Genomic DNA, 26,298 nt, shown 5'->3' on the forward strand with positions numbered 1-26,298 from the left:
AGTCTGGTGTGAGATCATAGAGACGAAAGAAAGGCAAACTGGTTCTAAGAAAAAAGCAGTGACTGTGTATGATGTGTTTGCTGAGGAGAGTCCGTTCTCTCTCACTATCACCTGGATACAGAAGCACAGGAGGTGTAGAGGATGATTTACATGTTACTGAAACACTGCATGAGTTACTCAGATCCAAAGATGGACTTGATGAAATTGATTTTGTGTGTCTTGTGGTGTCATCAGCGACCACTCAACTCACAAACAGACAGCTGTATGTCTTTGAATCCATTCTCTCTTTATTTGGTAAAGATGTAGAAAGAAACATTGTACTGCTCATCACACGAGCCCCCAAAAACCAACAAGTGCCCTTAGAGCTGTCAGAGCATCCAAAGTCAGATGTGTTAAAACTGATGCTGGGGAGTCTGTGTGTTTCTGGTTTGACAGCTCATACTGTGAAGACCTTCTTGAGGAAAATGATGATGAAGAAGAAGAATATAAGAAAATGGCATGGGACAAAATGAGAAAAACATGAAGTTTTTCACTTTTCTGAATGACACTAAAACTCAAAGCTTGAGTCTGACTGAAAGTGAGCTGAGACTCCGCAAACGACTGAAAGCAGCCATCGACAATTTAAAGGATCAAATCACACTGATAGAACTCAGAAAAAAAGGAGCTTGACCAGATAAAAGCAGCTCTGGAGCAACACGAGAAAGACAAGAAGGACATGAATAACTTTGAATGTGAAGTTGAAGAATCCTACAAAGAAAAGGTTCCAGTAGAATCTAAGTGGTGGCAGAACTTCGAAGAGGCAACTTGCTGCAGTGTGTATGAGGAGAACTGTCATTTTCCTGGATGCTGGTGGGTCAGAGATCTCTCACAGTGCAGCGTCATGTCAGAGGGAAAGTGCACAGTTTGTACTGGAAAGTGTGACTACACTCAGCATGTTAAGGAGGGGAAAATCTATGAGTTAAAGACAAGAAAGATGAAGACTTACAAAGATCTGAAGCAGAAATATGAGGAAGAGTCTGGAGAGAAAATGAGTTTGATGAGCAGACTGGAGAATGAAATAAATAAAGAGGAAAAAGAGAAAACCAGGCCGTTAGAAGAGTGTTATCAGTGTGTGGTCACTCTGGAGGAGATTGTTTTAAATTCTGACTCTATGTCTGTCCTTCAGCATCTGGACTTCCTGATCGAGAAAGTGAAGGAAACAGGAAACACAGAACAAGTTCAGAGACTCAAAGAAATGAAGGAAAAAAATCTGCAGCTGAAACTGAACCTGCTGACTTATGTTTTGACTGACTGTTAATACTTCACTCATTTAAAACAAGACCTTCAGATGTCCAAAACGAATAAACGACTGACCCTGATGAAAAGTAAAATCATCCTCGTACAGACTACTCAAAATTATTTACCACAAACAGGAGGAATTAAAAGAGAAATATATATTTTGGAACAAATAATAATAACCATTTTTTACTAACTGCAGAGAAAGGGGGGGTTTACAGAGCTGATTATGTGTCATTGATTTAAATGAGGCAATATGTGGTTTGAATCATAAAGATGGCATACTTCTACAGTGTAAAGGCTTCTTCACACCAAACCTCATTTTTATGGATTTTATGTATTTTTCTGGCATATTTCTTGCACATTGTGTCTGAAACTGGTGGAATGCAATGCTGAGTAAAACGTTTAATTGCAGCCAACTAGATTTGGAGCTCAAATTGGTGGGGTGGTGGAGGGTGTCCTGGACCTCCCATAGGAGGAAAGAGACCCACTATAAGAGAAAAAAAATTGAACGGGGATCCCATGTTATTTCCTTAAATAAAATATGAATTTTCTGACTAAATGAATGTCCTCATACGATGTGACTATCTTCTTTTTATCATGTTCACCATTAGATTAATCCCTTGGTGTAACCTGTCAGACTTGTCAGATGTGTGCTGTTAAAATGTGAAAAAGAGGCTGTACTAGTTTGTCTGAAATCCACAATCAAGGTGGAAAAGCAGCCGAAGGTCAGATCCTAAATGAGCCAACAATAAACAAATATAACAAAGATAAATCCAAGCAACCAAAATCCAAAAAGGGAACAGGCAAATGGGAAAGTCTGAAAATACAAACAGTGGGGTGAGATACACAAAGAGTCAATCGGAATCAAAGACAAGAACACTCAGCAGCTCTACGAAAGAAGCAATACCTCGCAACTAACCTAGCCTAAAGCCTGGGCTTATAAACTAACGGGATCTAGTCACATACATTAACCAGGTGAAGAGTCAAGGGAAGCTGATCTCTGATAGGCGGAACCTGGTGAACCTGATGTAACTTGTTCACCCGGAGGGTTCTGGGAATTGGAGTCCTGAGAGTCATGGCTGGAGGGATATGTGACACCTGGATAAACTGCAAACACAAATTCATAATATAACTGTACAATCTAGTGCACTGAGCTCTAGAGCTTAAAGCTGAAAGCTAAAAGTGCATCGCAAACTGCAGATAAACTTTGGATTCCTTCAGTCAGCAACAGCCATAAAGACAGAGAAAAAATAAAAGCCATACTATGTCAGAAGCTACTAATGTTTGTTAGAAAACAGTTTTTATTTTAGGCTCATGACTGAGTGATGGGTAAGATGAATTGTAGCTTGGTTTTACTTATTATGGGGCCAAACAAGCCTGCTGGCTGAAGACTACATCAATTTTTTATTACCTAAATAATACAGTCATATGGAAAAGTTTGGGCGTCCCTGGCGAAAATAAGTTACAAATCTTCTACAGAGAACACACTCCTGCACATCTTAATACACAGTTACTGTTTATTTGCTGAATAGGGGAAAAAAACAAAACATAAAATGTGGCCTGTGCAAACGTTACGTCACATTTTATGTTTTATCTATTCCAATATGTTAAACTCAGCAAAGAAATAGAAATTGTGCACTAAATTAGCAGATAAATGCCATATTTAAGTGTGTTCTCTGTAAAGAATGTGTTAACTGAGAAAATCACCTAGAAAATCAACAAAACATGCAATTTGGCTGGTGGTGTTCAAATGTTTGCATACAACTTTTGCCTAGACAGTTAAATATTAGACCTGTTTGCCATATCCTCTTGTCAGCTTGTAATGAGAGCACCAATAAACCAAGTTCATCACCAAGTTCAAGTTAATTTTTACACTCCTTAGATTGACATAGACATAGATGTAATAAAATGTAACTTTTAATTGTTTATGAATTTATCACGTTTGGTATCGGCCAATGTCTAACACACTGGCTGTTTTCAAGTTGAAACAGGTGAAAAAACTAGGCTGAGGTAACACTGACTGAGATTACAGACAATTTGTATTTGTTTGTTTATCTAAAAGACTTTACTGTCTTTCATGGTGTAAATTTCAAGCCACATGCAATGCAGACTTCTGTTATGTTTGGTCAGTAATGAGGATGGATGTGCAAACTGGGTTTTACTGACAACAAAAACAAACCGGTAAGCTAGTACCAAACGCAAGGTAGATGCAAGACTTGGAGGGAAAATAACTGGAAACGACACAGCATTAAACAAACAATGCACGACAAGGACAAGACTGAAACACAGAAGTATATATACCAAACAAGAAACATAACACGGCTGGAGGAAATGATGAATGGGAGGAGAAACAAACAAATATTAGGTGTCATTTGTTCAGCTATATTGGCGACCATCTCATACTGCAGGAATCATGAACGTTTTGAGTCGTAAATATCAAACATATCTGATATTGTCAAGTATGTTTAATATCACTTCAGAGCTTGATCAGAAGGCTGAAGAGTGACTTGTTTCTTCTCATCGTTTCAGCTCAAGCCGTAGACCTGGAAAATCGCACTAATAAAAAGTCTGCATTATTGCAGCAGGGGCAGCTTATAAAGTGGCACTGTGTAGAGGCATTAAAAAGTTTTGAAACTTTCTATGGTGATAGTTGCAGATATGTTGCATAAAGAATGGTAACTCACTGTATTGCTCTTTAAAATGTATTTAATAACTTTTTCTTTTTTTATAATGTGTTATAGAGGACTTGTAGTAAACAGTGTTTTGTATATGAAATTAGATGTAATTAATAAATTAATACACAGTACGAAAGTACTCTGACGTGGCTTTCTATGTTTCATCATGTTGTGATAGAAAAGTGATGCCTGTTGTCAATTACAGTACAAACCAGTTGGAGCCATTTAAAATGTATACTTGTACACATTTTATACAGAGATTTCTCCAGATTCTCTGAATCTTTTAATGATATTATGTACCATAGATGAAATCCCTGAGTTCTTTGCTATTTTATATTGTGAGACGTTATTTTTTGATTGTTGCACTATTTGTCCGTGCATTCTTTCACAGAGTGGTGAACCCCTCCTTACTTTCACTTCTGAAAGACTCTGTCTGAGATACTCTTTTTATACCAAAACATGTGACTGACCTGTTGCCAGTTAACCACCAGGTGTGAAACCGAGGTGGAACAGATGTCAAAGACGGGACTAAGAAGGGAAAGTGAAAGGGAACCTGAAAGAGTGGCTGAGCCGAGATCTGGGACTCAGACCTGGCAGGAGATCTGTAGGCAGGCTTGACAGGAGACCAGGGGGCTGGCTGGTCTGGGCAGCAGGCCGGGTAGGAATCTACGCATTAGCTGGCCAGGAGACTGGGCCGCCAGCTGCCATGTCCTGGGCAGCTAGCAAGGCAGTAAGTCACTAATTAGTGCCCTCTGGAGCACCAGGCAGCACTACAGAGCACAGAGGCATCCTGTTGGTGCCCTCCTGGCAACTAGGTGGCTCTGTGGAGCTCAGCGGTGGCCATTCAAGAAGCTCAGAGACCAGCAGTTCAGGGAGCTCGGAAGCTTGGAAGCCAGTGTGCCAGGGGACTCGGAGGCTGGCAACAGATGGGCTGGAAAGGACAGGAAGTACGGCAAAAGTTGGGCAGGAGAGGACGGGACCACAGGGAGCTGGACAGGATCCAGAAGGTTTTTTTAAACATTGTATTTATTAGGTTTTACAAGTTTTACTGTTACATGTTTATAATAATGGAACATGTAAAATAAAACCCAGTAAACAACAAATAAGCAAACACAAACCCCCCTTCTCAAAAAACAAACACAGGTAGGCTAGGGATAGAACTGTCCGATATAGACGCTAAGTTGGCAATTAGCAAAAAGAATTCCAATGCACCAAATCGGTGAAAGTAACCAAGTTATCAAAGGACAACATGAAAAATACAATATAAAGGAAAAGATGGAGCAAGGGGCTCCTGCATGAACACTGATCCAGTGGAGATCATCTTTCTTCAGCAGCTTGTTAATGTCTGTCTTGTATCTGTATGCAATATAAAATATGCAAAGGGATTTCATACCTGTTTTAATTTAGACTGTTTGCTTTTTAATATATGTTAATTTTTTTTTATTTATTTATTTATTTTTTTTAATTTTCACCCGATTTTTCTCCCCAATTTAGTCGTCTCCAATTCCACCCGCTAGTTAGGACTCGCCCAGTCACACGATGCTATCAACGCTAGGAGGGTGAAGGCTAACACAGGCTTCCTCCGAGACCTGTGGAGCCAACCACCGCTTCTTTTCGAACTGCCGCTCACGCAACGTCACTGGACAGCCGAACGCGCTCGGAGGAAAGCGCCAACCGCCAGATCTGTTACGTCAGCTAACAGACGCCTGCGCTGACTAGCATCGCGCTGAGTGATGGGGGGAGAAGGAGGGGCCCAGAGAGAGCGAGGCCAGTTGTGCTCTCTCGAACTCGCGATCTCCTGATGATAGGGCCAACGCTTAGACGGTTGCGCCACTCGGGAGCCACTTTAATATATGTTATTTTTAACGTTGATGAGCCGAAGGACATGCTCTTTATCCATTGCTTATTGGAGGGCCTCTCTGTTCATTTTCAAAATAGAGCTGTTAGGTTTCCACAATGTGTGGAAAATAGATTGAGACTATTCTTTCCAGAATTTTCTGAGTACAGTGCGAACCCACATGCAGTTTAACAGTGTACTCTTTGAGAGTAACCATTAAATGCATATGCTAGGAATTTGTACTCTGAATTCATTCAATGTTACCAGAGTGATGTATGTTCTCATAATCCAGTTGTATTATAATAGCTTTAGCTGGCTATTGTTGATTTGTATCTGATATTATACATACTAAAGCATAGGAATAAATTCAGGAGAGAATACTAATACATAATTGTTTGTAACAGTGCTGCCCAGTAGTACCACTGCATATTGGAGAATTGGAGGCTACACCTGTTGTATGGTAAATATAGTAATGACAAGCAGATTTGAGCTTGTATATTATTCCAGATAAAATTTATGAGGAGATTTCTAAGACTTATAAAGAAAGGCAGGAGGAGGCAGAGTGGAATTTTAATAGAATAGAATTTTAATTCTTTTTATACAGGCTACTAGAGAGATGAGTAAGGTTATTCATCTTTCAGTGGGTTTGGAAATAAAGTCTAGAAGAGGTTGATAGTTGACTCTGGAAATATCTTCAATGTCTGTTGTAATTTTAATTCTTAAATAATTGAAAGTGTCTGTAATATTAAAGTCTAATACAGCCAGTAATATGCTTTCACCACTATTTAATAGTCGGATGGAAGTTTCAGATTGATTTATTTTGTTACCTGAGAATTTCCTAAAGAGTGTCAGAAGTTGTAGTAAAGATGGAATAGAAGTCCGACAGATATCGTATGACATCGTCTGCTTAAAGGGATGTTAGATAGTCTGATCTGCCTAACCCAATGCCCAGTATATTGCTTTGAGATCTTATTGCTATGGCTAATGACTCAGTAACCAAAACGAATAAAGGAGGTGACAATGAACAACCTCGTCTAGTGCCTCTTTCAATGTTAATGCTCTTAGAAGTGATGCTATTAGTCAACATTTCAGCAATGGGAAGTGTTTATAGAAATGTTATCCATTTACAAACATCTTCACCAAATCCAAATCATCTGAGAACTTCAAAAAGTTTAGTGTATTCATTTTTTAAAGCCTTTTAATTTACTACAAGTAAAACATCCAGGCTAATACTGGCAGAGGTTTGTGTCATATTCATATTCAAAAACATTTCTGTTTGCTGAGTAATGTGCTCATTAAAATGTCTAGTAGCCATTTTGGCTGCAATCTCCATCTTGGAGGATCACCTCTTGGAGGTCTCTTAACTTATGGCCAGTATATACAAATAAAACAGGAGCATGGTCTAATTTTACTATTGTTTCATAACAACAGTCACTGATAATTGACATGAGAGTGGCTGCGATTACTATTCAATAGTTTATTCTTGAGTGTATTCTAGTCTGTTCTAAGATTGATGGGTTTTGGAGTGGCATGAATACTGTTACTCATTAGAGTGTAATTCTCTCCATACCTCACTAAGATTTAGATCTTTGATGAAGTATTGCTGTTTTCCTGCATTGCTTGTGCGTGTGATCTAGCCCTGATGTGCTGTCCTTAACTGGATCCAAAGTGCAATTAAGGTCTCCCTCTATGACCTAGTAACCTGAAAAAGTAGATAAGGAATATCTTCATTGGGGCCTATATACTTGGACATGCTTCAATGTCTTGGTTAATAAAGTATCATGTATTAATATGTATCTCCATGAAGGATCACTTACTGTTTCAGTGATAAGCCCTCTTGCATGAAAGCTAAATGAAGCTGGAAACACTTAACCAGGCCATCTATTGTATATTTTGGAGATATCACTAGACCTTTTAATGAGTTTTTGCAGGAAAGCTATTTTACGGTGTAGCTATTTTTGCCTGGCCCTCACCTGTTTGATTTTTTACTATACTCTCAAGTCCCCTGCAGTTTCAGAAAGCAAATTTGACCTTAACAACTTCTATCACAAGCAGCATATTGGATAATAAAATTCCCCCTTCTGAACCGCTTCACCATATGAAATTACTTGTACAGTAAGTAAACAGAAGTGTAAAAACTGTTTGTAAGCATTGAGCAATTGAAATAGAAACTTTACTAGAGCTTTAAAAAAATAAATAAACCATCGTACTGGAAAAAAACCTTTGTACTCTTTCCCTTTTCCAAAGTTACCTCCTCAGACTATGTGGATGTACCTCAACTAACCAACAAGAGGAGCCACTCCTATTTGATATCCATGGGTCAAAAGAAACATCCTGAGCAGGCTGGGCAGATCATCAGCAATGTCTAGAATGGCTGGCAGATCAGCAGTGAAGTGATGTAAGACATGTCCGGGTAAGACTAAATAATTTGTGGGAAAAATCTAATTGAGATTTTTCTGACTCATGTTGTGACTGCAATTTAAAGTGTTAAATTATTCCTTATAATTAAGGACTACGCCTGTTTTTTTTACCCATGAAGACCACAATACTCACTTTTTCTGGCTGGAGGCTTGAGCGCTGAATGCAGTGCGCCAAACTGCCAGTTAGTTGTGGTTGTGATGTCACAGCACATGAGTGCTCCTGATTGGTCTAACTCATCCTCAAGTGCTTCAAAGGCTCTGTGCTACTAGGCTAAATTTCAAATGTGTTCGGATAGCTTAGGCTATAATTAAAATTTTAACTTTGATTTGAAAATTGTACTCTTTTAAATCACGATTTCGAAATATAAACAATTAATCTTTGGTTGTGATCTGGTACATTGTGTTGAAGTGGGAGTGTTTTGGCAGGAAAACACAAAAATGTGCAGGGAGGGGGGTCCACCACTTCTACCATTCCCTTTTTTCTTTGGTGTCGTAAAACTGAACCTTCTACTAGCTATGAAGGGATAAAGATGCCTGATGAGACAGGTAAAACTCACAGAGAGCTTGGCAAATGTTGTAGTCTGTGATCAAGTTCCTCGTAGGTGACAGAATAATTTGATACAATTTGCTGCCTTACTCAAGTGCTGTTCTGACCGATTGCCTAGTTCACCTATATGGATACACCGGCCCTGGCCTTGATAAGACAGAGCATAGCTCAGCCAACTGAAACAAGTTCCAATAACACTCCTGATAAGCCACCTACATTAGTAATGACACCTTTCACTGTTATCAATCATCAGGAGCTTACAACTGTTATAAACAAATTAAGTTCATCCACATGTGATCTTGACCCTGTTCCTACTTCACTTCTTAAGGGGTTTTTTGATTGTGTTCAAAATAATGTCGGTACTGTTGTAAACTGTTCTCTGTCAACAGCTGCTTTTCCAGATGCTTTTAAAACTTTTAAAACAGACTGTTTCTTGTGGAGTCCCACAAGGTTCAGTTCTTGGACCTTTTTCTTTGTACGTTACCTCTAGGTGATGCTATCAGGAAACATATAAATTTTCATAGCTATGCTGTTGACATGCAATAATACATTTCCATTCCTTCTGAAAATAAAGACTGCTGACAGGCTTACCAGCTGTGTGTCAGATATTCCTCAGTGGATAGGAAAGTTATTATTATTATTATTATTATTATTATTATTATTATTCATCCAAATCTAACACATCTGATCCAGCTAATCAAAAACCTCTAGAGACAATTATCTGGAGCAGGTGTGGTAGATGAGCTCTAACCTCTGCAGCATGGAAGATCTAAAGGAGTGGGGTTGGTGACCATGGATCTAAGAAACCTGGTCACACAGATAAGCCAGAAGAGCTTGTTTTTTTGCTTGAAGATGTGAAAAAAATGCATCAGAATTCCATGGCAGAGATTCCCATTCAAGCACATCCTTTTTTTCTTGAGGATTGAGTTTGGACCCTCTGATGTATAAGAGAGAAAAATCTGAACACTCATGGTTCACAGAACAAATACAATTCAAATCCCAGGGCCTTTAGAAGAAAAACAGTCCCACAACATCAGAGACCTTCCACTATATTAAACAGTAGACATTCTTCTTTTCATATGCCAAATCCACCTTAAGTGTTTGTTGCCAAAAGGCTCAATTTCGTTTCACCTGACTGTAAAACAGTCCCAGCAGCGTTTAGCAAACTCTAGGCTCTTTCGTTTGTGACAGCCATATTTAGTTGCTTGTTAGTTTGACTTATAGTGCAACTAAAATGTACTAAACCATACTTTGTCATTGCTTTAATATATATTCCTAAATAATACAAGTAAGCTGATGACAAATATACTTTGGCTTAAGTGTGCTTCAAGTATACTATTGATAAACTTAAGTATGCTACTTTTTCGCAAAGGAAGAGCTAAAATGCTATAATGTGCTGTGTAATTCATCATTTAATGCCATTCCTCTGTGCATTTCACTTAGATTTTGTTTTCTCCTTATGAATTCAGAAGCATTTATCTGTCAAGACTATCATTTCATGTTGAATTTAAGGTTGTTATTGTCCATGTTAGGCTGTAGTCTGTCCTGCAACATACAGAAGAACCCCAAATCAGAGGCTGGCCTAACACTCTATACGAAAGAATTGTCTCATCGTCTCAACTCTGATGTAGTATTTCCCAAACTCTCCTGTTCTTTTTCTTGCTGATATCAGTCTCTTCCAGGCAAAACTTGTCTCCTTCACATCACGGCAGTTTCACCTGGTGACACTATGACAACCATCTACATTGAGGGGGTACTACATCTACTACTCTTGGTACTACAACGAAGGAGCTGATACCGAGAGTGAGGCGAGGCGAGAGCGAGGCGAGGCGAGGCGAGAGCGAGGCGAAGCGGCTTTAGTCTCATTCTTCAAACTTTAAACCTGCAACCACACATGCTCTTTTCAGGACTGGACACCTTTGTTGTATGCTTTCTATGGAGTGCAAGAATGTTTATTGAGAACAGTTTAGAAAAAGGAAAAAAGCTGGCATTTTGGAGAAAAACATTGTATTAGTGAGGGCACAACAGATAATTGGTTCCACTAGATAGATCTACTAAAAATGAAGCGTATGTATAAAACGGTGTTTGGGAACACTGAGAAGATGATGGCACAACTACAACTATGGCCAGTATTGAAAGCAAATATCCACAACCAATAAGACAGACGATTCTTATGTCTGTGTTCCCATGGAGAAAACGTGATGCACAGCAGTGTGAAGAAATCACACATGAATGTGCAAAGTTATAGAGAACATGGACAGCGATGGCTTTACAGAGCTACACAGGCACACTGAGTCAAAACTAGCCCAGGTCATGGCATTTATATGTTTTAACTTCAGCTTGTAATGAGTGATAAATATAACCATAGAACTTCATAATACAGAATTTTCAGTACCTCATCATTATATATTCCATTCACGTTTTCGTTTTTGGTCATATAATCCTGAACATACATGCTGAGTTCTTATGTAAGGTATGTTTAAGACAGTTTAGGCCATTTACTTCATACACACACCTGACTCCACCTATCAATACTATGTGGTCCACACATGGAACAGTTTAAAATCTTGGTGCATTAATACTGAATTTATGTGTGCATAAGTGTGCATACCATACACAAAGAAAGACAATGTGGCTCAGCAACAGAACTGTGCGTTTTATACTTGATATTTTGATAAGCTGTGTCCTCGATTTTAGGCTTGCTGGTTAGTGATTAATTGTTGACTAATGACTCTCGCTTATCAAAATAATTTGCCAAAATTTACATCCCTAATTAGTGTAGAGACATTAGCAGGCTAGTTATTTTAGTACCAATTATTACCTTACTTTCGGGCCACTGGCTAACATGAAAATTTGTCACAGATATTTTAAAAGGAGCTCACTGATACAAAGTTACAGAGCTCAAAGCACACGCCACAGGGCATAACTTTCTCCCACAAAAACCACTTTTCTCAGCTTCCTGAAATGCCTTGTTGGAATTCCAGCCCTTTTCCTTTGTTGACGCAAGATGACGCAATCCCGTAACACAATTATGTTATATAATACTGCCCGCCTACTGGCAAGTTTGGCCCGTCCTCACGACTTGGCTTGACGAGAAGATTGTTAAAGCTGACCTGACTTTCAGGATTGGACTCAAACTGATACAGCAAAGCCGACGCTGTTGGAAAAACAGCCACACCGGTATTTACAGCAGCTTACGAGAGAAGGGTCTGTCTTCAGACTGCAAGACAATGGTGGTTGACCAGTCAGAACAGAGTGGGTAAGCTGACCAATCAGAGCATAATGGACTCATTAGGAGGCAGGGCTCAAGAACACAGGAGCTCTAACAGAGAGTTTCAGACAGAGGGTGAATTCAGTTGTACAATATTAGAAAAATCATGTGTATTTTTGGACATTGACTCATGTAAGTCTATTCTGGTAGACCCTGAAAATAAAATTATGAACACTGAAAATGAGCATAATAGGTTCTCTAACAATAAATACATGAATCGTCAAATAAGTTACATAGTCAACTACATATTTCATGCTTTACAAACACACCGCCTGCTGATGGACTGCTGCTGTTTCCATGAAGACAGAGTGGGTGGACCATGCCGCACCATGACTGTCCACTGAAAGGCTAAATGGGCTAAAGGCTGGAAATGGAGTGCATTTAACACAAGACAGTGATGATGCATGGCTTTATGTTTTCTTGAGTCGACTCAGACTCATTAATCAGTTAACCAGTTTTAAAGTTTTCATGCCAGAGCAGCTAAACGTTACATTCTTATTCTTTTCACAAGGCTGAAGCAGGCTTATTTGACAGTTTCTTATTCAAATTTTCCATTGGAGTAGTTGCATCACTACAGAACAGTTTGTACACTTTAGAAACTGTAAACGGTTATTTGTGGTTTTCACCTATATAAAGAAGATTCCCTAGCTGTGCAAAATCTGAGTCGAATGACGTTCCTTCCCAACTTTAACTCCCAGATCAGCGTTTCAGTGCGTTCTGGCCCATTTCCACCTCTGCCTTTAATATTACTGTAACAACTGATAAATGAAAACACACAGTATGATCAGCTTTACTGTGAAATTAAGCACCAAAAGTACTTAGTGTCTCCTCTGCAATTTGTTTTTCAGTTTTCCATTATTTAAATGTTAGAAGTACAGCTAGCTGAGCTGCATTAATATAAACCAAAGATAATTAACACTAGCTGTTAGCTATCCAAGGCCTTGTTCAGACTGCCAGCCCCAACACGATTTTTGGCATATCCAGATAGTACATACGATAATCTAGACAGCAAAAAATGCTCAAGAAATCAGACTTTTGCTAATCAGATCCAAACCACATTTGAAGGTGGTCTGAAATGCGATACCAATTGGATTTTTACAAATGCGCCTCAGTCTGGACGCTCTGTCCACTCAAATTGGATTTCAAAGTGTCTTTTGCGTTACTTGCAATGCAACAAACAGTGACAATGTCAAATCTAGAGTGACTTAAGTGCTGGGATTAAAGAACAGCTCTATTAGCATGTTAGCTATCTGCTGACCTGGTTGGCCTACCAGGTCCAATCAGGGTTTAACAGTGCAGTTACAGAGATGATGTAGACCAGATACTGAGAGCCTGTTAAGAGATGTTTTGTTTAACTTTCACAGGATAAACTGTTAGTGTAAGTTTGTGCATTAGCTTTGATTTAGACGTTACCGTAGCCCTGTGTTCATAAGCAGTCAGTTGGATAATGCTGATCAGTCCACTCCACAGCAGCCACAAGAAGACAAAAGTCTGAGAACAGCCCTGAATGCAGTAACACATGAACTGCTAGAATAAGAAATATTTATGTACAAGATTGAAGTCAGTGTGTAGTTTATTGCAGTTCTGTATAGGGAGGAGGTGTGCATGTACGCCTAAAGGTCTGCAATATCATGGGTAACAAAGTTTTAAATGCATTTTAATGCAAAGTTTTACAACCACTACAGTTAAATACATTATTTAAAACTTGTTTTTGGATTCAGCAAGGTGCATGTGGAACATTAATCAGATCCTCTAACAAGGACGCAGGTGAACCACACCTACATTTTGATGTTTGGAACAGGCTGCTCAATCTTTTAGTTTCTAGTTTCCCTGTAATCTTTGATCGAAGTGTAGATTTCTGCTCTCCTCTAAACACTGACGTTTGGGTGCTTCGTGTTCCGGCAGGTGGGAAAAACTGTACTAATCAATAACGAGCATCACCTCATCACCCTGACCCATCATCGAGCAAAAACACCCATCGCTGCTGCTCACAATTACACGTACACATACATAGGCAGAAAACCGCTGCTTCGCCTATTCTGTGTCTTAAAGCAAAAATAATGAAAAACTACATTAAAATCAAGTCCAACAAATAAGGAATCATAGAAAATACACAAAAATATAGTACTTAATTTCATAAAATATGGTTATTTATTTTCCTTTGGCTTTTCTGCAGAACAGACAGATCCCGGAGTCCGACTCCAAGTTCTTTCCAGATTAAATCGTTAAGAACAAAATTAGGCACTGCCCCCAATTATTCCCAACCCTTTTTAAATGCATCACTTTATAGAAGATAGTGTTCCGATTTCCGATCAACACCCATGGGGGGGTGGGATCTGTATCACCAAAAAAAAAGAAAAAAAAAGAAAATTATTCTAATTTGTGAATGAATTTTCTAATTCCAATGTATCTAATTCATAATGTATAATGTATTTCTAAAGGGCGGCACTACAGAGATAATCATGTGAAAAAATCGAATTACCTCACAAATATGAATTTTTTCATAAATCACAAGTTCATAAGGATGACGTTTAAAATGACAAAATAATAAGGCATGTATAATGCCGGTATGGGTACAGCCAAAACAGAAGATTTTTTGCTTATTATTGCTTTTATTGAGGTTCTGGAGAATTTGATCATCTTCAGAACAGGGACAACATCCACTCCTTGAATTCCGAATAGAGGTCCCGGTTAAGACATTTATGTACAATTCATATCAAATGACATTACATATAGAAAGCTAAGTTACTTATCAAAACACGCAGAAATTTAAAAACTAAATTTACAAGTACCCACAGCACACAGTCACTTCCATGCTCGTATATAAAAAGAGTACATTACGAACAGCAAGCTGTCCTTAGCATTTAGCAAACTTAATTGCATTTTTTTTTTTGTTTTACTGGGAAAAGTCTCAATTGACGAGAATAAAAGCATAAAATGTGCAAAAAGTCAGACACGTGAAGAGGGAAATAAGCAACAAAAAATTTCAAAATTCAAATTCAAAGTTAGTACATTAAATAGTTATATTATGTTATTCATTTATGTTAAATAAATACTGAGAAATGCTCCATCACTTGTGGTGGATCCACAATTCAAATCACTTTCCTAAACTGAAAACTTTTTTTTTGAAAAGATAAGAATGGGAAAAGGTCAGCTTTCTCCATTATGGGCCCACAGTTGAGACTGGTATATTTCTTCAGGATGCACTTAACCATTGCTTACACAATCTGATGGTGAACATTCATTCTGTAATAAAGGGCAATGCATGTGATACCATACTAAACTGATGGAAAAACAACCACAAACTTCAAAAGTTACAATGAGCTTCATAAACCTAATTCTAACAACCATAAAATCAAACTGTGCATCCACAAAACTGACAAAGTATTGCAGTAAGCGAGCTACACTGTAAATCATGTGGTTTTCATTAGACACCATACAGGGTGGTGACAGGTAACTAGTGTAAATCTTTCATGGTGGAATCACTGGAGAGAAACAAGCAGTAGACTCTTACCAATAATCCAGTCATAATTATGGCTAAGTACTAATCATTTACAGTACATCAAGGTACATGGGTATATTCCAGCTATGTGGGGGAATAACAGTATACAGTCGACCTAGAGTCTGAATCATTGTTTTGATCAAAGTTACAGCAACACAAAATGCCTACCAATATCGTGTACACACTCTACACAAGCTGACAAACTCAGAAGCTCTAAAAGCCTCAAGAACATGGCAGGTGTACCAACAGCTTGTAGCATTTAGTTCCATCACATCTGGTTTCAATCCTTAATGAACTGAATAAACTGTTAGATCAGAGCCACACAAAGCAGGATCAGCATTAATGAAAACATGCACCAGGCTACAATGTTCATGTCTTAACTTTCTTTTAAAAACAAACCAACTGAGCAAAAACATTAAGATCTTTTGGTGCATGATTATATCAAAATGCTAAAAGCATGCTTACTAACGTACAGCTGCTGAAGGCACAGTTGACTAATACAGGAAGTGTTACTGATGGTTTTCAGCACAAAGCATTGAATCTAATGCCACCATGTGGCTCAAACGGGGAACATTAACTACATGTTCAAACCCCATACTATACCAAAAAGTCACTTAAATGGAAATTTGAAAGTTGTGTATAAAATTAGAATTTTCCAGATAAACTGATTTATAGAAATGGCAGTAAATAAGGTATCTGACCAAGGTGAAATCTTTCATGTGGGATTACATGAGCAGCTCAAAGTAATAGTAATGGGGAGGAAAGAGGGGGAGAAGAAAACGGAGAAAACTGATACAAAAGCAGTTGTGATGCTGGAAGCAACAGAACAGAAACAGAAAGGAACAGTTTAATACATACTAACAATATTATAAATGTAACATAGGTTTGGAGGTAGTCTGCAGTACATAGTGCTGGGGCAAACCAATCAGGATTATTCAGCCCAATACCACCACCCCCTTCACAAAAAGCCAATTCAAATAATTAACATGTATTATTTATATTGTTATTACAGAAGTTATATATATTAGAATTGAATCATAAGAACAAACATGTTAAATTTCCAGAGTGTGTATTTCAAACTCTTATGCAGCAGTAAAGCTTGCAAAACCCAGATGATATGCAACCTTGATACATGAAGTGCACGCTATTTACGCATGAAATTTACACTATTTACGCCATTTGAGCATAGGGTAAATGCCAGGTGATTCAAGTGATGTGAAACAGAAGTATTCAAATCACAGGCCTTGAGCTCCAGGTACTGCAGATTTTGCCCGTCTGTGAACCCAAGTGTTAGCTGTGAAGCAGCCAGACGTACATTCACTGTTCCAATTATCTACTAGCAAACAAAACGTAGAATCAGACTTGGACATCTCCAATGAAAGCTTGGATCGTCCAACAGAGCCACGTGGAGTTTTGGTATGATTGTTAGCTTCATTTCCAGATCAACTGAAGATCAAGAGTGAGTGACCACCTACTTAAATTAGGTCAAGCCTACAGAACAGTACCATACCTTTTAAACATCAATGGCTTTAGTCAAGGACACCTGCCTTGTATTTAAAATTGATCAAGCAACACTTAGAAAACACACTTTCTATACTTAACACCTCAACAGTGCAGCTGAAAATTTCCAATGACAAGCTGATAAAAACATAGCAAGAATTGCAAGTCATTTCCCTTCCAGTAAAGCAGTGCCACAACGGACAGAAATCACTGCCCACACAAAAATGCCTAGAGCTTTTTTTCTTCTTTTCAGTTGGATGGTGGCACCACGAGCATACATCCAGGAAAAGAGATCTAAAGTGCACTTCCAAAGTTGAAATGGAACTGGGCACTGGCGCATGCAAATCCCCCGTTTCAATTCACATCAGCTGGATACGCTGCCAGTGTCAGAACATGTTGATTCTCCATGAAAATGAATGAGGTGCCATTTTACCCTTTGGTCTATAGAAGATATTAGCTCCATACTAAAGAAACTTGACTTTGAGATCTCTTTAGCTGTGTCCGAACATGAATGGCCTTCAATAGTCAAGAAAAACTCGATTGTGAGGGGATTTCACTTAAACAGGTCATTGATTGAAAGGGAGTGTAGTAATCTGCAACAAGTGCAGACATTTCTATACAAGTGTCCCCTGAATAATGGTGTGACCTTATGCTGCTAGTATGTCATTTCTTTATGAACAAGACAGGCAGCAGAATAAGCTGAAGATATGCTGTGTAATTCTACACAGAAACTCACTCTCACACTCACATGTTTACTGATGTGAGCAAGAGAACATATTCCTTATACAAACAGTCAATGATAAATCAAAGGCCTCTGAAAGAGAATTATTTCATTGAAGACAGGAGAAAGGGGTAAATTCTGATACCCATTTCAAAACGCAGCTCCTATATGCTGCTAAAGAGGTAAGGAAAAACTGAAAAAAGCCACTTCCAAATAAAGGTCACGGGCAAGTCGCACTTGTCAATGCAACTGCACAGTGGATCCTTGTTATCTCAGTAAGGTTGGGCTGAAATGTCCTCTCAAACCAAGATGGAGTCTCACCTTGAGACCCTTTCAGTTGCACAGGAGGTCATCAAGGTTTGGAAGCCTGTCCAGGTCATCAAAGAGGTCAGTGATGCCCTCTCCTTCACCCAGGCTCATGAGGTAGTCCTCACTGAGAGGGGGCGAGCCCAGGCTGATGAAGGGCCCGTCGGCGTAGGGGATCTGGTCTTCTGTCTGCTGCAGCAGGCTGGTGTATGGAGATGTGATGGGCGACAAGCTGGTGACCGTTACTGCTGGACCAGCCCGACTAGAGCCTCCATCTGCAAGCAGAAATGAGGAAGATAAGTAAGACGCTACACAAGTAGCACAGAATCAAGAGATTAAGCATGTAAGGTAGAACAGGACTAGGCAAATAACAGCCTTTCACAGTAAACCCACCGTCTAACACTTTCATGAAAGGTGAGGAGTTTCCATTCAAGCGCAAACCTTCATTTTTCACCGGACTGTCAGGCGTATTCTCATCCGGACACAGGAAGACATCTATAGGGCCCTTCGTACTGGTGAGATGTACTTGTAAACCCTGTAAAAGATCAAACAATTTATTTAGCACCTTCAGGCATCCCTTGAAAAATCTCTAGAATAACAAGAAAACCAACACTGCACCCTACAGAAGCCTAACCACGTTAGTGCATTAGCTGTTTCAAACAGCATTTCTTAAGCACCATAACACTGAAGAGGCACAAGTTTATCTGCTTTACCCCACACAATTCTTTTACCTCATTAAGAAGCTGAAGAGATGAATAATTAGAGTTGGTGCATTAAATTAGGTCTGTAGCACAGTGACCCTCAGGAACTACTTTCCCATGTTCAAACTGAAGTTATGGCAATGAAAAAGCTTACACATCTTTGGATGTCAGGACAGGCAAGACAGTGAAACAATCCTCACATAGCTTGCTTTACTACAGGGTAATCCAGTTATGCAAATAAGGTGGTTGTGAAGCAGGCACAACCCAGAGACTGACCTCTTGTGGATCAGGGACTTCCAGCTTGGTCCCAGCAGGTGCTCTGACCACAATGACCGTCTGATCTCTCAGGCTACGGTCCCGGCGCAAGTCTTGATATGTCACATAAGCGAATGTGAGGAAGGTTAAGGAATTACACTCAATATTCCAAAGTTCATCAGAACGTATGATGGTTCAACCCACTATGCTCAGTAATTCTATAAGAGTGAGCACAATGAACTGTCAAAGTTAGGTGTGTTCTCTCTACATGTATACAGAGAGCTTGACCAAGATAAGCTTAGTTTAATTTGAAACATTGTGAAATACAAATAGACAATGTTGTCTTTGTTGTTGATCAAATGGGGCTAAGTGATTTGGACTGCTAGTTCATAAGCTTTGGATTTGTGCGATAATTAAATTTACAGCTCTTGAAATTTGAAAATTGCACTCATTCAAGTTGTAATTGATAATCTTTCAGCCCTGTAACCCCATTCAACCAAACAAACTATCTTGTCCAACACAAAACAGGGGGGGTGGGGGTCGGGGGGGAGGCCAAAGCAGTCATATAGGGGGTGATGTGGCAGTCACGCATCCTTGGTCTGAACAGCAAAGATCCAGGTCATACGCAGCTTGATTAACCGGCAGCTTGCGTCAAACAAACCACAGCACACATCCGACTCAAGCAAGCGTGCAGCATGAACGCTGCTCTTGACCAGGCAAAGGATATTTCTGACCATTCGACGACTCAGTCATCTGCTTCACCTCCTGGGTGCATTTCTGGATCAACTCGTCCAGCCGGCGCTCCTCCTGCACCAGCTGAGCCACCTCACTGCTCAGAGTCTGCTTCTGAGTTAAAGCCCCACCAACTTCTGACAAATTACAGCCCCTGAGGTACAGAGACAAACAGTTACCACATGCATACAAGGAGTATCTCACCAACACGTCAATGTTGCCCCCACATCCATCTGTAGAAAGAGAGGAGTCTACATATTCGGGTCAGTGGCATGGTTCCACATTTATAACAATGGTCTCACTAACAGAATGAGGTTTTCACCAAACAGGGACTAAACAAGTCTGATACAACACAGTTTATTCAGTACACACTCCTCTACTCAATAATACTAGGCAAGCCATCAGCTGCACAGTATTTGTGTAAAAAGTGTCTAAGTGTCTATTATAAAGACCCTTGCATTATGTGCAGGTTGACTAACACTTTAGTCCACCTGCCTGCAGTGTCTGGTGGAAGCCCACTTATCCTCACCTGAAAGAGTGAAACTAGGGGATATCCCTCAAATCCTTCTACTGGACAGGCCTGACTTTAGTCTTAAGTTATCTGGCTAAACTGAGAAATCTTTTGTGAAAAGCCCTTGAAGACACACACATCAAGCTGAAACACTCAATAAACACCACAGTTACTGAACTCGTTATTAGGAAAAGCTTACGCTGTTTTGTAAAGACCCTTAGCATGTTTCCATTAATGTGTTTTTGGCTTTCTTCTGTCATCCTCTGACCCAACACTCACATTTAAAACAAACAGAGCAGTCGTAAAGTCCATTTTCTGCCACTTGCCATGAGCAGCATGCTAATTTTTCTTAGCTAGGAACATTAGAAAATACAAAATAAAAACATAGTATGACCAGCCCAGGCTCACAATCACATTGGCTGTATTTTTAACCTGCAGCAACAGCCCCAGACACTGGTGAGGCTACCTTGTAGCCCGACAGCATAGAAAGCCAAGAATTTGTGACTTCTGCTGCTTTTCACAATTAGTATTGTTTGGTTCTGAGTGTAGCTGCACTCTACATGCTATTTTCACATTGTTTTGCTCTCATATTGGTGAGCATTCACACATTCCTCTGCCTGCAGAACCAGTTTTGACTCTAGACCAGTACTACCAACACTCCAGACCAGGGGTCTTTAATTCTGTTGTCCAGCATAGGTGATTTTCGTGAAGTCTCACAGGCTTGTCCATGTGGTTTACGACAGTACGACTTGCTGTGAATGAAATGAAAACGAAAAAAACTTCATGATGTAGCTCACAGGTCAGGCTCCAGTCCTTGCAGGCCAAACACTGCAGGCTTCAGCACACTGCCTCATTAAACACACCTGATTCAGTTCATCAGCAAATTAGCAAGGCCTTTATGAACTGAATTCAGAGTGTTAGACGAGGGTAAGCGCTAATCTCTGCAGCACTTTGGCCAGGAAGGTCTCCAATTTGCCATGCCTGGTGTCGAACACAGCAGCTAGACGTTTCAGATAAGCGAAATACTGATTTCAGGGGACTTTAGGTGCTGAAATATGACACGCACACCCCCCTAGATTTTTACATTTCTGTTTTACCTTTTTAAAAAGTTTTTATATAATAATTCCAGAATTTTCAAACTGAAGATAAGAAAAAAAAGCAACCTAAAGTAAATCTAAACGCAAGCTAGGGCCCCTATGTCCACAAGAAGGAGAGTCAATCTGCAGAAGAGTCGGATTTCAGCACAAAGGTAGTGCCCGCAGCATGTGACCACTAAAGTTTTGTTCATTTGTGAATGTGTAGTTCACAGAAGGTCATACTGCGTCCTAAACAATACCAACAAACTAGTGCCTTAATGAAGACCCAGAAGTCGTTCGAGCAGGATGGGAAGTTCTGGGCATTTACGGAAGACATCTGGGAGACTTGACTTTTTGTCTTTGTTAGCAACGTTAACCTTACAGCTTCAGCACTAAACCAAAAAAGCAGAAGTAGGAAGAATGTGTGCAAATGTTTTTTCTATTCCTTTAAGAAACACTGTGCTAGAAAACTAGTTTTTTTAAAAGAAAACAAACAAGTGCAATTTCATTTTCTGAAGGTTGCCACAGACCTGGTACCAAAGTATTGATTTACTTCCACAAAGATCCTTATGCTTTTCAAAGGCCTAGTCCAGCTTAATATGCCATTTGTTTATGCAGGTCTGTCTCACCACAGCAAGCGAACCCTAGTACCTCTGTACGCTCACTTCATGCATACAGTCAAAGAGGATTACCACAGGCAGGAAAACAGCTCTCACAGACATACTTCCTGTGTGCATGGGCGCAGAACAGTGATGTACATAATGTGCAAGGTGCTCATCTGCAAAAGTGCTTTATCAGACACATGGTTATGCGGCTACCACAAGTCCGCAGTGTTATGTCACGACCACTGCTAAGCTAAATATCATTGTAAAAAGAGGTTCCTGAATGTATACACAACATGGTAAAACCCATTCAACTCTTCAATGCTTTCCTTAAAAAAATACACAAAATAAAATTAAAATAGTACATACATCCATTGTATATTGTTCTTCGATTTCTTCTTGATTAGATGAACCCCCTCCAGCACATTGGTAATATCGTAGAGCCGCCTCTTCTGGACATTGAGGACTTCAGCTGCTTGGTTCAGGTCTACCACTCCGTCAGAAGACTGGCCTAACAGCTGCACAAACTTCTTAGTCAGGAGGCCCAGAGAAGTGTCATAGCGTGTTTTCTCTGATGGAGACTTTGGAGCTACGTGGACAGATTCATAAGTGGGAAAAAGACTGGTCATAATGCGCTTGGGGCAACACGTCAGTCAGTAAACTTTAACAAACACTCAATATCCAAATTAAACTAAAAAATACAACAATTCGCTGTATAACCGTATTACGTATTTTAATCCATTTCTTACTTTTGTTGCCCTTCAGCACAGCTAGCGGTGCTCCATTTTGAGTCTTGGGTGTTTTGGCTACTTCAGTCGTATACAAGTGGTCAGCATCATCCAAGGCCAAGCGTCTCTTTGCCTGTGGAAACCGTTTCAAACACAATAAGAGCACAGCCTGAGCAAAGACAACATACGTGGCCCCTAATTCATTGTATACACAGTGTGAAGTACATAAAGCAGTGACTAGACAGGGGATGGCCAACTATACTACAGTCATACAGTTTCTCCAACCCTAATCCACTTTATCCAGCTGCAATTATGAATGTAATAGAACTAGGTGTGAGATGAGAGAACACCGTTCAGGTTGACATCTAATAGCAGAGCCGAATGCATCGTGTCCGCTGAAATATTTGTAAGCAAGGGTTAAAACAGTTCTCTAGAAATCAATGAAGCGACAATTTCTAGATTAATAATTATGCAGTGGGTATCAGTTTCATGTGATCAGCTTCATATCAGTTTCATTCAGCAAAACAGTTAAATGTACAACAAGCTTAATTACCAAGTCCTTCATGAGCTGAACTAGACATCAAGCAGAGGAAAAAAACAGTGCAGAGGAATTCAGGACTGAAGTTATAACTACATTATTATGGACACATGACTTCTGCAAACATACCACCAACAAGTTGCCACGACCCCGTTTTACCACTGGCCTTGCAGTCCAACATTTATTCCTGCTCCAACGTACTTGATTCAACTGATCAATTAATCATTAAGCCTCTCATGCGCTGTGTTGGCGGGATCGGTGCAGGGAAAACAAAAACATACTGTGCTCAGGAAATGGATTGGGAAAAGCAGATCCACTGATCAATGTGTCTTTATCCAAAGTCTGGCCCTGGTTTCTGGTGATCTTTCCAAAGTGTCATCTGTATTTATGCAGAGACTGCTCTAAACCTTATCAAGCCTATAAATATTTTAACACTGAAGTCAACAGTATACAAACCCTGTAATATCTGGAAAATCCAGCTGCCAACCATGGTGTCCAAACTCATTTAGTTTGCACTGGAGCCAGGATGCTAATTGTGCTAGCAAGCCATGGAAGCTTATACTCCACCAATTAGATCTGTATAAACTACATGTTTAAAATGACATACTTGCCTCAAATCACACGTTAAGCAATCTTATAGACTTGAATGTGTGGTTTGACACAGTATGACATGCTGTCATCTATAAAAATGGATAAAAATATATGTTGTATAGCTTAGAAAAGTAGTAGCAGCCATTTTGAAGCCTGAATTCTGCCTGAGCTTTTGTCTGTACTTAGAGATCTGTGCATTCCAGTACAATTACAATTAATTTCTGAATATTTTCAAGCAGCATTCACTTCCCATATGTGAGGAATTTACTTTCACTATTTATATCCTTAAGAGTATATTATAGTTCTGTTGAGGCAGCACTTGCTCAAGTCTTTTTTTAGAGCTTTAGCATATTTTTAGACCCAAAGGTTCACAAAAATATTCCAAAAGATGCCATTTTAAATGGAGCTATATATGTTTTTCTGGAAGTGACACTTTCATGCAAGTTTTTTGATTGCTACCTTTACTTCTCTGTGAGTTCCTGTTATTGAAGAAAACAATGCTGTTATTCCAGGACAGTTTAAGATTCTCCTACCTCTGAAATTACAGGGTTTTGTTATTTTCAGAAGCTGAACGTTGCTAGTAAGTGGCATTCCTTAAACACAAAATTGAGGATTCCCTAAACTGCCTCCCTTGAGTGCACTTACCTCCACTCTGCTGCTCAAAATAAACATGAAGCCACAAAAACAGGCCAGAATATGAAGCCTGGTCAGCAGTGAGGAAGGTAAGGGATGGAAGCCCTTTAAGGAGATTAGCTCCACTAGCAAAGAAAAACACCACAGAAAAGCAGATCCGTTTTCCCAACTCTGCACCCTTCCCCCTCTGAATAACAAGAAGTGGAGGCCTGGGGCTCCTTCACAGCCATGAAAACACAAACACACGACATACGCTCATTTTAGAGCCAGGACCAAAGTAAAAACCTCCAAGAAGCCACTGCCACATTTCTCCATTTACATATTACCCCTCATATGGCAGCAACACACAATGCGTGTCAGTGAGACGTCTTTAAAAGAGACTTTCAAACTTTCTTAGTTGGAAAACTGAAGTTGAGTAAGTTTGAAGGGGTGCTGTAAGGCTAAGATATCGAGTTTAAGGGAGGCAAACCTGACGTAAAACAAACGAACGCTCTGCTACGCTGCTAGCAAACACTTAGCTTTAGCATTCGGTGTTTTTAAAATAGGCCGAGCTCAGAAAGTGAGTTTTTATTCTGTTTTATTGCTGTTATTTTTACCGGAGGGCGTCCTAGGGCAGGTCGTGGGTCCGGCTCCGTTGTTCCCGTGCGGGGTTGTGTACAAACTGGCCGCCGGAGGATCGGACAGACACACGGTGGAGGTCTGAGAAATGCCCGGCGGCGGGGTTATGATTTGGATATAAGCTGTGGTGGGGAGATGAGAGGTCAGGCGATCAGACAAGGCCGTCAAAACAGCGTTTTTGTCCAGCGAAGAGCCACCAACCCCTGCGATTATGACTTTCTCCGGGGCTGATGAGATCCCTCTTCTCATCGTCGTGGACTCGAGTACGGGGGCCGTCCTTTTGTCCCTCCTTGATTTGAAGGCTTTTTTTGTACCTACACGCCGCGTTTATGTCATCAATATCGGTCTGAAATAAAAGATGAGACTCTTAACTATCGATTTGGCCACGTTTGGGATTATATTAGTCCCACTAAAGCGCAGATGGTTTGGATTTAAAAACGGAGTCGAACTGCTGCGCCGCTCGCTGGAAAATGGCTCCAGGAAGCTGACAATGAATGAGGGGGGATGCAGTTTTACCCGCGAAAGGAGCTCGCGCGAAACTCAGAATTCCCGCGAATATTTTTGAACCAAATTTGCATACGCGCGCGGATTGGTCCTTCTCGCTGAGCAAAGCCACGCCCCTCATGTAAAAACAATGCGGTCGGTGTCAGTTGCACCAATCAGGGAGCGAACACGCAGTGGCCGATCCTCCGATTGGACAAGAGGAGCGCATGCGCTGTTACGTCACTTGAGAGTAGCATGCAAGTGGATGAATATTATTTATGCGGTTTTGTTTATGGTTTTATTACTTATTTATTATTTAAATAAGGTTTTTATATTTTAGTAAAATATTTGTCATGTACATTAGTAAACAGTATCAAAAGTACTGTAAATGAGCCAGAGTTAGCCCAGCTCCAACTAGTCCTTGACTAGATGTTAAATAGCTTGCATTTAAAAGTACTAATTATTATAAAACAAAAAAATAAATAAATATTAAAATAACACTATGCACAATAGCACAGCTGCACGTCTAACAGAGTACACTAACAATCATAAGATAAGACAATGTATAGCTGATACAATCAAGATCGGTAGAAATGCACGTTATAGCATATAATACTTATAACTGCTTTGCTTTACACTGCCCAGCATGTGCCCCTCCACAGTGAAGGTATATAAAAAATATAAAAAAGATTCAGGCCAAAACCTGAACAACCTGTCTCAGGCGTCACGCCATGTGTTTGTCATTTAAAACCTCCAGTTAGGGAGCTTTTAGA

General features: G+C 39.8%; 1 protein-coding gene across 1 annotated transcript; it reads right to left on the reverse strand.

The window, feature by feature from the left end:
• Window positions 1-15,187: 15,187 nt before the first annotated feature.
• On the reverse strand, window positions 15,188-25,521 carry LOC118821690 (transcription factor E2F3-like). The gene is given in 8 exon segments (XM_036590420.1): window positions 15,188-18,332; window positions 18,451-18,592; window positions 19,035-19,149; window positions 19,741-19,899; window positions 22,304-22,523; window positions 22,684-22,795; window positions 25,021-25,047; window positions 25,049-25,521. Coding segments are annotated over 8 exon segments (1,266 nt in total). The 5' UTR covers window positions 25,292-25,521; the 3' UTR covers window positions 15,188-18,084.
• Between the last annotated feature and the right edge of the window lie 777 nt (window positions 25,522-26,298).

Source organism: Colossoma macropomum, unplaced genomic scaffold, assembly GCF_904425465.1.
Source record: "Colossoma macropomum unplaced genomic scaffold, Colossoma_macropomum, whole genome shotgun sequence".
Taxonomy (NCBI): domain Eukaryota; kingdom Metazoa; phylum Chordata; class Actinopteri; order Characiformes; family Serrasalmidae; genus Colossoma; species Colossoma macropomum.